This window comes from Nyctereutes procyonoides, unplaced genomic scaffold, assembly GCF_905146905.1.
Source record: "Nyctereutes procyonoides isolate TBG_1078 unplaced genomic scaffold, NYPRO_anot_genome, whole genome shotgun sequence".
In the NCBI taxonomy this organism is placed as follows: Eukaryota; Metazoa; Chordata; class Mammalia; order Carnivora; family Canidae; genus Nyctereutes; species Nyctereutes procyonoides.
The window spans coordinates 19,465,812-19,478,967 of NW_026575142.1; the positions used below are offsets into that span (position 1 = coordinate 19,465,812).

General features: G+C 36.0%; 1 protein-coding gene across 1 annotated transcript in view; it reads left to right on the plus strand.

The window, feature by feature from the left end:
* The first annotated feature begins 601 nt into the window (after nt 1–601).
* LOC129498420 (60 kDa heat shock protein, mitochondrial-like) overlaps nt 602–13,156 on the plus strand; it is an 88,245-nt gene continuing 75,690 nt past the window's right edge. Inside the window, 1 exon segment of the mRNA XM_055307750.1 lies at nt 602–805. Coding sequence (XP_055163725.1) covers nt 602–805 — 204 coding nt within the window.

Below are 13,156 nucleotides of genomic sequence, written 5' to 3' on the forward strand. Positions count from 1 at the left end.
TTGAAGGCTGATGCTTAACCAACTAAGCCACCTGGGTACCTGTATAGTAACTGCTTTCAAAAGCAGTGAAGATTTTTTTTTTTTTAACATGGAAAACAATCAATTAAAAAAAATGTTCAAGACCAGTGTTGTCTTGACGGGATGAGCACTGGGTGTTATTCTGTACGTTGGTAAATTGAACACCAATAAAAATTAATTTATTAAAAAAAATAATAAAAAAATAAAATGTTTTTAAAGAGAAAAAAAAAGAGGAAAGGAAATTAAAAAAAAAAAAAAGACCAGTGTTGTTACTCTTGAACTCTGCAAAAAGATGATGACTATAAAAAAAGGTCTCATTTGGGAGTAAACAGATTATAAAGAGAAAATCTTCGAGAGGATCTTTTGGTAGAGGAATTGCTCTACATACCACTCTCTCATGCCTCATCCTTAGATGAGGGGTAGAGAAACCAGTTGGCTAACCTTCAGCTTAGTTGGTCGGGCCTTCACTGAGATTATATAGAGAGACTTCTAGTGTTTCTAAGCATAGAGGGTTGCATTTTGAAGGAAAGACATTGCACTGAGCTCAGTCTGAACTCTAAGAATTTATCAGAGTCAAGGATGCATGAGTGTTTCTGATGGAAGAGATGGGGATAACATGGAATATGAGCTTACTCTTGCTCAAGAAGACAGAAATGAGGCTCCAACAGACAGTCTGTGGAGGATGGCAGACAGGAAGTGGGATGTGGCCACCAGAAGACAGTCCATACTCAAGATATGGGAGCTGTGCATAGAAAATCCTAGCAGGGAAGCTCTGAGGAGAACACAGGTGACCTTCTAGAGAAAAGAACTGACTCTAACCTTCTGCCAGGTACAGAGCACCAAAGCCTCTGGAGCAGACAGATCTGTTGCTAAAAGTCAACAGTCATCAAATGGTTATTTTCAATTCACCTAAACATAGGCCACTGGACAACTTGGTTGGCAGGGAAGTGAACTGTTCAATGGGTCTGGCTCCAATAGATTCCAATAAATGCTAAATTCTTGCTGTTTTTGAAACAAGCACTAGAAATTAGACTGTGTGGGGGGAAATGTAATTTGTGTTCTGGAAACTTATTTCAACTTAAGAGTCAAATTACCATAGAGGATGTGATAGAATATGATTATTATTTTCTTAATGTTATGTATAGACTCCCTAGATTTATACTCCAGACTGCTAGTGTCTAGGATTCCATTTTCATACTTCTTATCAGACTGAATTGTTTGTAAGAGTAGGAAAATTCAGGCTTTCATACCCACAAATCTCTCCCCTTTTGATCCACATGGCTCTCTTTGAGTCATTCTTCTCACAAACAATCAGGATAGTTGAACCATCTCCTTGTAAAGATCAATCCCAGCATGACTCAATATTCTGGCCTTTCTAGAGAGATACTTGAGCTGCCTCCCAAAGATTCCATGAAATAATTAAGCCTCAGGTTCCTAAGGCACTCTTTCTAAGCAATAAATTACCATATCTCCTCTAAATCTAGAATACTACTAGTCATGTACCACCTCTGGGAGAACTGAGGGAAGACGCTCAAGAATTTTTTGTGTTCTGTGATTGAAAGGAGGAACCCAGACTGAAAAATGCAAACCTTAGCTGTGTTGGCTATCTCAAAAGGTCTTTTCTCTTGGGTAAGAAGATTGTTAAATAAATAAATAAATAAATAAATAAATAAATAAATAAATAAATAAATAAATAAAATGGTTTAATTATCATCTGCCCTTTATCTCCCAGAGCATTTTGTGCTATATGGCATTGCTTATGCTATCTTATGCTGTTTGTTATCTCCCCTATTGGATCATGAGCTCCATTGAGGTAAGAACTGCTTCTTTATTCAATATCTAGAAAAAAAAAACTATCAATGTCTGTTAAAAAAAATGACAGTTCACTTTCAATGTCTTCAAATAGTATTTTGGAATAAAGAAAAGTTACAGGATGAGGATGATGCTTGCTCACTCTCTGATTTACAAGGTTTGTCTGTTCGCACAGACATGGTCCCTTATAGAGAATCCAGTATCACCAACAGGAAATAAGCATCAGAGAAACTAAAAAGAAGCCACAGTATCAACTCCACAAAAATACAAAAGTTCTGAGGTAAAACACAGATTAACATTTGCAGATCTACTTTTACAAAACATAGATACCTATAAAATTGCCACAATTTTTATCATCTTGACTTTGGCTAAGTCTCTTATGAGTAAGCAGGATGGAAATGACATCAAGGCACAGTTGCCAGTGAATTGAGCACACTGGATCAAAGAAGGAGAAGCAGAGAAAATCTGATGCTATGATATATGTTCATAAATCATCTAGAACCATCTCTAAGTATGAACTCAAAATACAAAGGAAAAAGGAAAAGTTTTATTACATTGAATGTATTTTCTTACATTAAAATGAAACTCATGTAATTGTCATTGGAAAATAGGATTCAATTTGTGTGTCACTGAGGCAACAAAGCAAAAGAGAAATAATAAAATTCAGTTCTAGTCCCAACTTAGCCATCCAAAAGCTATGCAATTTGGAATAAGTCATTAACTCTTTCTGATACTTAGTTTTCCCTTCTGTAAAATACGTAACTTCATAAGATTCAATCTCTTTCTTCTCATCTGAAAAATTCTATAACCCTAAGAATGTCTATGACACCCTTAAAAACTTCCACTTGCATTGCTTTGGTTTTGCTAGGGAATGTGTATTTAAAACAAAATGAAAAAATCAATTTCCAAGAGTGAAAAAGGGAGCAAAATAGTCCTTTCTTGGCAGACTCTGTCTCGTTCCCATAAAAGCATCCTGACAGTCAGATTGTATAGATGCACCTGCAACTTATGGGATCACACTTGTAGGCTGGGAAGAAAGAAAATATTGTACATGGAATATGATGAATTACCTACAGGGGTTTATACACTGAATATAGAAAATGACCTTGGCAACAATACGATTATACAAAAACACATGGTAATGATAACATCACAAGTCAGTACTCAGAAGAGTCAAAAATTTTGAGAGATACAACTTTCATAAAGGTTTGAGATTCTATTTTGGAGGACCATAGAAAGCAGCATCAAAATGGATACATGGTAGAACAAGTCATATTAAAGAAATAAAATGTTAGATGAGATGTGTATATTTGTATGACATTTAAATATGAGGTAAAGCAAAGGTTCTTATATACATGTGCATTGATACATACACATGAGAAGTGAGAAATACATAAATTATATAAACCTGTTATTTACTTGTCATAAAATCTGTTGTAAGTTACATTAATACATGTGTGACTGTAGGAATAAATTATAATATAAAACACATTTTTTTTAGGTCTTCAATTTTACTCTGACAAGTAAACTTCTATATCAGAATATTCAAGAAATAGGGACATGGGTTCATAGATTATATACTCTATCTTTTTACTTATATTGAGAGCTGTTAAATATACTACAGGAGAAAATCAACTTTCTCCTAGAGAGATACTTTCTAAACAAATGAAACTATACTATAAATAATATTACATGATCTAGCTTTATTAAAACTATGGGTTGCATTTTCAATTTATTCTAGGGATAATGATAATATTCCTGCTACTAAAAAAAAAAAAGTCTTATAGAGGCACCTGTTTGGTACAAACATCCAACTCTTGGTTTCAGCTCAGGTCGTGATTTCAAGGTGGTGAGACGGAGCCCTCCCTCCAGCTCCCTAATCAGTGCAGGGTCTACTTAGGACTTTCTCCCTCTCCCTCTCCTTCTGCTCCTGCCTGCTGCATATGCATACTCTAATAAATAAATCTAAAAAGTCTTCTAATACATTCGATTTATAAGATTGAATTTTTAAGAAGTATTTATACATAGCTTTGCAGAAGGAAACTTACCTTAGGATCTATAAAGCACAATAATTTATAGGCTAAGTAATATTTTAAACTCCTCGTCTTTTCCCTGTTTTTTAATTTCTTTTTTTCTCTGACTTTAGTTTTACAAACATAGTTTTGTAAGTATTCTACAAATTTCCCTTCTTCATTCTTTTATTCTATTGTTCTTTCATTCTTTAAGCATCTAGCTATTATATACCAAGATCATGAGAAGGGGGGGGGTATTGGGGAAGAAAGAGGTAGAGGAACAAGAGGAGGAAGTAGAATGAGGAGATTCCTCATACATAAGGAGCTGATAGCAACCCTTTAGAGCCTGTCTCTATCCCCTCTCTACCCTGTGTTAGCTCTCTCCAATCTTACAGTTTTGCCTTCTATGTAGATCATTCCTAAGACATCGTCCTAGTCTTGAAGGTCTTCTGAGCTCTTGCTAATACTTCTCAAGGCCTAAACCACTCCCACTGAAAAGCGCCATCAACTTCATAAATTGGTGCATGATAGAACATCTTCATCTTCTGTTCTAGTTCCCTCTATGTTCTCTCTATGGTTTCACTGGCACCGCCAATCCCTTTTATTCAGGTTAAGAATCTAAGATTTGTCAACGATTTTCCACAATTTCTTTCCTCTTACAATGATTAGTTGCCACATAATATCTACTCTACTTCTACAGTGTTTTGTATTAGTTTATCTTCTCCCACTTCTATTACCCAAAATTTAGACCCTTATTTCTCTTGCCTGGATTATTAAAACAGCTTCATATATGGTTTTCTCACTTCTCTTACTTTTTCACATTGATCCGGTATACAATTTGCCAGATATTCTCTGCAAATTATTACTTTAGTGTTTTGGTAAACTTTACTACCTTTCCTCTAAAATGGGTGCCCTGACCCACAGGGATATATGATTAAATCAGATGATGCATATAAATAGGTGAGTTCTAGAAGGGTAGTTCTACATAGTAAGTACTCCATTATATTTAGCTATTTTTTTTCTGTCAAAGGTGCTTTTGAAAATTTTAATATAACATATTAGATATAATTTAAATATTATGTTAGTTTCACATATACGACTAATACTTTTATATTCATATATATTGCAAAATGATCACAGTTAAGTCTGGTTAATATCTATCACCACACCATTACAAAAAAATATATATTTTTTCTTGTGATGAGAACCTTTAAGATTTACTCTTAGCAACTTTCAAATATACAGTGTGGTATGATTAACTATAGTTACCATGCTGTACATTAAATCACCATGACTTATTTTTAGATTCCATATGTAAGTGAAATATTACAGAATTTATGTTTCTGACTTATTTAACATAGCATAATTCCCTCAAATCCATCCATGTTGTCACAAATGGCAAGATTTCATTTTCTCTTATGGCTGAATAATATTTCTTGTGTATGTGTAGAATGTATGTGTGATAAATTCTATATGTGTGCATATATATATATATACATACACACACATTTTCTTTATATGTTCATCTATAAAAAAATGTATCAGATTATTTAGTCCTCTGCTTGTTATTCTTTTAGAATGCCTAAAAAGCACAATAATTAAGAGCACTGCAGACTGCCTAGATTCAAATCCTGTGGATTCCAAAATGTTATACATTATACTCAATGTTATACTCAATATATACTGCCTCTATATCCTGATCTACATAGTTATGGTATTAGTATCTATTTCACAGTGTTACTGTGATGATTAAGTAATTGGTACACGTACAAAGTATAGGGTTAACGTTAAATATTCAGTTAATGTTAGATATTATCAATAGCTATTCAGAGTCTTCCACAATCCTTCTCCAATTTACTGAAACCTTACTTCTTGTTCTTCCTGTTCATAAATCCTATGTTTATTCAATTGGAGCTAATTTCTATTTCTTATACATACCTTGTCTTTTCCACCTGTGTGTGTTCAAGCTCTTTTCTTACACTCTCTTTGGTCCTGTCCATTTATACTTCCTGAAAACCACACATCTTCCATATTTATATATCTAATGTGTGTCTTTGACATAGGAAGAACTTAATAACCACTTGTAGAAAAATGTATTGCTACCATTGTAGTCTCCTGTATTTCAATACGCCACTGTTTATGGTGCTTCTAAATGCTTGAATCTTGAATTGATTTATTTATATTAATAATAAGATGCAGAGATGAATGTATAATCTATAACTTTCTCTCTTTTGAACAATATCATTTGCTTATGAATACATTATAGTATTTACAAATCAGGTAGATGATTTACTATGCTCATAAAAACACCTCAGATTGGGCTAACTTGCTTGAACTTTTCTGTTTTTTCTTTTAAGATTTTATTTATTTATTTATGAGAGAGAGAGAGAGGCAGAGACACAGGCAGAGGGAGAAGCAGGCTCCATGCAGGGAGCCTGATGTGGGACTTGATCCCAGGACTCCAGGATCACGCCCTGGGTTGAAGGCAGGTGCTAAACCGCTTGAGCCACCCGGGAATCCCACTTGAACTTTTCTTATAAGAATCTCAGTCTTTTCTTTAGTTCTATTAGACTCACCAAACCTGCTTTTCGAGTTCAGAAAGTGATGTGTATGATTTTGCAAAGCTACAAGGTGGACTTTTATGTAATTTAAAAAAAATATTAACCATGCTGTATAAAAAAGAGACCTCTTCTAGGTTCTGTATGGCTGGTTGTATTAATCTCCTAGGGTTGCTGTAACAAAGTATCACAAACTGGGTGGCTATAGACAACATAAATTTTATTGTTTCACAATCCTCAAAGCTAGAGACCCCAAATCAACAGGTCAGCAGAGCCATGCTTCCTCTGAAGCCTGTAGGGAAAAGTCTTTCCTCATTTCTTCTATTCCAGTGATGACTGCCAATTCCTGGCATTACCTGGTTTGCAGCTACATCACTCCAATCTCTGCCTTTGTTATCACATGGTGTTCTCCTGTGTGTCCCTGTCTTCACATGTTGTTTCTTCTTCTTAAAAGAATACTAAACATATTGGATTAGGATCCATGCTAATGACCTCAACTTTATAATATCTGCAAAGCCCCTGTTCACAAAATAAGATCACATTTATAGGTAGCAGGGCGAAGAATTTGAAATATCTTTTTGGAGGACACAATTCAATCCAGAAACCTGAAAGGGTCCTGAACCTGCTGCCACTGTAGCATAAAAGTTATTTTAAATGGAAGGCTTTTGGATTTCTGAAATCCCTTTTGTCTGAGAGAACCTCCCAAAAGAACTCAGAAGAATGCCTCATGAACTCTGTTGGAGAACAGTTCTAATCCTCTAATCCTGAGATAAGAAACTGGCACCACATCAAAACAACATTATCTCAGAACTATCATATCTCCCATCCATTCTCTGAAGAGTGCTATTTTTCTTTCCAAAAAATTGTCTTCCTTATAAGTGCCCTTTGCCCCCCCACTTTCCTTCACATATGAAGATGGTATATAAACCCCATATTCTGGGCAGCCCCCGTGGCACAGCGGTTTAGCGCCTGCCTTTGGCCCAGGTTGTGATCCTGGAGACCCAGGATCAAATCCCACATCAGGCTCCCTGCATGGAGCCTGCTTCTCCCTCTGCCTGTGTGTGTCTCTCTCTCTTTGTCTCTCTCTCTCTGTTCTCTCATGAAAAAATAGATAAAATCTTTAAAAAAAATAAACCCCATATTCTAACTGTCCCTTTGAGTCATATTTTTTTTTCATAAAATCCCATATGTATGGATGTGATTAAATCTATTCTCCATTGCTAACTAGTTTTTTGTTAGGTTCTACCGTGGGTAGCAGCTGCAAATTAAACTGAGGGCAAAGGAAAGTTTTTCTCTTTTCAGACACACTGGTGAATTCAATTTAAACTTAATGAAGAACTACTTGGAATTTTTCTTCAGTCTTTTGGCCATGGAGTGGAAGGGTCACCGAAAGGTCCAATGTCTAAGATTTCATCAATGCTGCTAGAAATGCCTTTTCTCTACAACATCTGCCAGTTAAAAACACGGTGGCATGGTAGTGCCAACATCTAATCTACATGATGCAGAAATAATCCTGGTAAAAGGTAAAGATTATCTGGTAATTTTGAGATGATTAGGCATTTCTAGTATGTACCAGGTGGAAAAAAAAAACACTAGAGGAAATAGATAAATGTACCAACATAAAATCTCGGAATGTCATATAGTCACTTTAGCAGTAAAAGGGCTGAGCTTGGCTAGTTCAGGTACTCTGATTATCCTAATGCCTGAATTAAAGCTAATATATTTAAAATAAATATTAAAATATTTTATATCTAAATTAAAAATATTTTATATCTAAAATCCCATCCTAAAATCCATCTAAGAAAATAAGAAAGCTCTTATAGGTATTTAGATTCACCATTACTGCCTCAGAATAGTTTAAACCAAGCTGGAATTCCAGTATAGCCCTTCAAAACCAAGGACTATTTCTGGGAAGATTCCTTGGAATAACCCCATGGTACTTAGAGGCAACATATCTATCTGTTAGTCTTCACATTAAGTTGGTAAGAGAGGAGAGAGGAAGGAAGACGTAGTATTGCAGTGACATTCGGAGATTAACCACAACCACTATTTTTTGACATGTTGCTAATATAGATTTATCCAATCTAAGATCACACAGGGTTCCCTGACCATGACCTTTCACAAATATCTCACTAAAACCTAATATTTGAACACCAAAAATGGAAGTAGTTGTAGATAAGAATATGAAAACTATAAGGACTGATGTTTAAAATCTGGAAACTTAATTTACATTGAAGTAAAGTCCATCTGGTTCAGTGTCCTCTGAAAAGAAAACAAAAGGAGGAAACGTTCTAATAGTTCTTCAATGGTGAGACACAGCGACAACACAGAGCTCAGGCAGATGTGTCACTGTATTTAAGACTATCAATGGCATTAAATGTGTCAGAAGAGTTGGTAATATAGTGACTAATAACTTTTCCATTCATCTTATACTTTTTGTTTCAACAAATTTACCTCCACACTATTCTCTACCTCTAACTGGCACAATTCAGCCTCCTTTTGAAGCATTCAGTAAACTATCTGTTGTTTAAATACTTCATCAGGAGGTGCCAAAGAATAGACACCAGAATCACATTGCACTCTTCCATTTTTTCATAGATCGTTTCTGCAGTGCCAGAAAGATGTATTCCTTAAACTTGAAGAAAGGGGGCAGATTTAGCGTATGATACTCTTAGAATCATAGTAGAGGCAAACGTTCGACTCCTGAGTTTAATCTCAGTCTTCCTGATTCATTGTTTATCCTTGTTTAGAACCACTTAATGTTGCTTCATTATTTTACCTTAAACAAATGCACTACTACTTTTCCTAGAGGTTACTTGAAGTTGCATCTTCATTGAGATTCCCAAGTGAAATTCCTAGAACAAGAAACGTTAAGTAGATTGTCATTCTTATTGTAGGAGAATGTTTATTGTGGGGAGAACACTTCAGAACAAAAATGGCTCTTATTTACTGAGTCATTGTTTGTGCTGGCTGCTTACTATGCATTACTTTTCATTGTCCTTACTGCATATCATAAGGATAGTTATTTTTATCTTCATTTTAAAGATAAGGAGACTGAGGCATACGGGCATAAGAGTTTAACATGTTGCCCAACATTATGTAGGTAGGACACAGCAGAACTTGGGTTGAATCTAGGTGTGTTAGATTCCAAACACCTATGGAAGCGCCTATGGTACTTCCTTCATAAAGCAGTGGTTCCCACAACTGTGTGACTATGAATAAACCTTCAGATTTTCAGGTCTGACCCAAGTCATGTACCCAGGGGATAAAAAGTTCATGGTATGAAACCTGGAAATCTGTATTTTTATCTCCAGGTAAGTTTTAGGGTTCACTATTTTAAAGAATATAAAAGACATTGTAATTATCCGTATCACTGTAACTTCTTTTTTAAACACTATTAAGTACTATTTGAGTACTGAAAGAATTGTGAGTTTAAGGGATTTTGTTTTCTAGTATAAAAGATTAACCTTTATCAAGAAAGCAGAGACAACCTAATTTATGATAATTGCTAAGGGAGTTATTCCATATGTATCACAAGAATTAGCAGACAGAGTTTGATGGTTTCAGAGAGGAGGAAGGACAGTTTCTTTTACAATATAAGCAAGTAAATACCTTGATTAACTACTAGTGACGGTTATGCTAGCATATAATTCATGATCTATAAATAAATGTTTAAGTACATAAAATAAAAACTAAATTTCTACTACTCATTTGCAACATAATTCATTTCACAACCAAAAACTTAATAATTTCACTATAAATGACTTAGGCAAGAGGTTGACTGTATCTATATGGTGTCTTCAAAAACTAGTAGTAGTTGTTGATATAGTTTTACTGGGGCTGTCACTAAGAATCCAGTCTTCCTCAAATTATGACAGTCTTCCTAGGATGTAAAATAATCTATCTTCTGTGTCATGCCAAATCAACAGAAAGTCAACAGTTTCTCCTAATTTTTGCAATCCCATTAGAGTAAATTCTGAATCAAACCTAGTAATCTTAAACTATACTTCGAAGCATAAGCCATTATCTATGCAGTATCCCCTAATTTTGTTAGATAATAATTTAAAAAAAACAAGTTTTGTACTCTCCCTTGTCTGTTAAATAAATAATTATTCTTATTAATGTGTTATAGATGCTTTGATGAATTCTTAAACTCATCAGTAATTTATATCAGTTGATCTTAATAAATGAGAGAAAACTAGAAATCTTCACCAATTGTTGTATATATTATTGCATCTGTCTCTCCTTGATGATTTAGTTCATAAATTCTGCCATTTCTATTTATTTAGTTATTTAGTTATTTAGTTATTTTCTCATTAAGCTTTTGTTTTAATGGGTCTCAAAGTTCTGTGACAGATTTTTGGTCAAGTTGTTTCCATTAAAAAGTACTGATTTAAAAAACTAATAACTTAAAACTGCCACACACGCACAAAAAAAAAATAAATAAATAAATAAATAAATAAATAAATAAATAAATAAATAAATAAAATGGTCCACAAAACATTCTCCTTTCCTTCTGAAGGTTTTACGATGCATTGTTATCATTAACCAGTCTTTTACTATTTATTAAACTTAAATGGCCAATTGACACAAACAGCTCTGAGACCGTTCTTCCACCACTGATTAAGACTGGGGTGGCAGGTATTGGGGATAATATTCATTTAGGCTTCTGAGCTTTCTGGGCAGACTTGGTGACTTTGCCAGCTCCAGCTGCCTTCTTGTCCACTGCTCTGATGACACCCACAGCAACCGTCTGTCTCATGTCATGAACAGCAAAATGGCCCAGAGGAGGATAGTCAGAGAAGCTCTCAACACGCATAGGTTTGCCAGGAACCATATCAACAATGGCAGCATCCCCAGATTTCAAGAACTTGGGACCATCTTCCAGCTTCTTTCCAGAACGACGATCTATCTTTTCCTTCAGCTCAGCAAACTTGCAAGCAATGTGAGCTGTGTGACAATCCAGCACAGGTCCATATCCAGCACTGATTTGGCCTGGATGGTTCAGGATAATCACCTGAGCTGTGAAGCCAGCTGCTTCCATTGGTGGGTCATTTTTGCTGTCACCAGCCACGTTGCCACGACGAACATCTTTGACAGATACATTCTTGACATTGAAGCCCACATTGTGCCCAGGAAGAGCCTCACTCAAAGCTTCATGGTGCATTTCAACAGACTTTACTTCAGTTGTAACATTGACTGGAGCAAAGGTGACCACCATACCAGGCTTAAGAACACCAGCCTCCATTCGACCCACTGGGACAGTACCAATACCACCAATTTTGTAGACATCTTGGAGAGGCAGACGCAAGGGCTTATCAGTTGGACGAGTTGGTGGCAGAATGCAATCCAGGGCTTCAAGCAGTGTGGTTCCACTGGCATTCCCATCTTTATGGGTGACTTTCCATCCCTTGAACCAAGGCATGTTAGCACTTGGCTCCAGCATGTTGTCACCATTCCGACAAAAATTGGCACAAATGCTACTGTGTCGGGGTTGTAGCCAATTTTCCTAATGTAGGTGCTGACTTCCTTAATGATTTACTCGTATCTCTTCTGGCTGTAGAGTGGTTCAGTGGAATCCATTTTGTTAACACCAACAATTAGTTGTTTTACACCCAGTGTGTAAGCCAGAAGGGCATGCTCACGGGTCTGCCCATTCTTGGAGATACCTGCTTCAAATTCACCAACACCAGCAGCAACAATCAGGACAGCACAGTCAGCCTGAGATGTGCCTGTAATCATGTTTTTGATAAAGTCTCTGTGTCCTGGGGCATCAGTGATGGTCACATAATACTTGCTGGTCTCGAATTTCCACAGGGAGATATCAATGGTGATACCACGTTCACGTTCAGCTTTCAGTTTATCCAAGACCCAGGCATACTTGAAGGAGCCTTTTCCCATCTCAGCAGCCTCCTTCTCAAATTTTTGATAGTTCTTTTGTCGATCCCACCATGTATGTAGATCAGATGGCCAGTAGTGGTAGACTTGCCCGAATCTACGTGTCCAATGACGACAATGTTGATGTGAGTCTTTTCCTTTCCCATTTTGGTTTAGGTTTAGCGGTGGTTTTCACCACACCTGTGTTCTGGCGGCAAACCCGTTGCGAAAAAGTACCATTTCTCTTTAGATGTTACCTTTATTCATATTTTTTTCCAAGTCATTTGACACAAAGGCAATATAGAACGGTAGTTAAGAATGTAGACTGTTGATTGAGGATTCAGATCTTGGCTCTACTATTTATAAATATTACACAATTTGCTTAACTTACATACTTTGGTTTTCTCATATATAAAATGGAAATACACATAATAACTATATTAAAGTGTAGTTGTAGCTATTCAATAAGTAATGAAAAAGCATTTAGAATATAGTTTGGCCAATAGATACAATTTTAATAAATATTCAATAAAAATTATCTGGAGGCACCTGGGTGGCTCAGTTAGTTAAGCATCTGCCTTTAACTCAAGCCACAATCCATGGGGTCCTGGGATGGATCCCTGATTGGGTGGGGCTCTCTGCTCAGTGGGGAGCCTGCTTCTCCCTCTGCCCCTCCCCTGTTCATGCTCATTCTCTCAAATAAATAAAATCTTTTAAAAAATTATCTGTAAAAAAAGCTATAAACTTTCATTTATAAGAATGAACTTAGGGTGCCTGGGTGGCTCAGTTGGTTAAGCATCTGCCTTTGGCTCAGATCATGATCCTCGGTTCCTGGGATGCAGACCTGCAATGGGCTCCCTGCTGAGCAGGGAGCCTGCC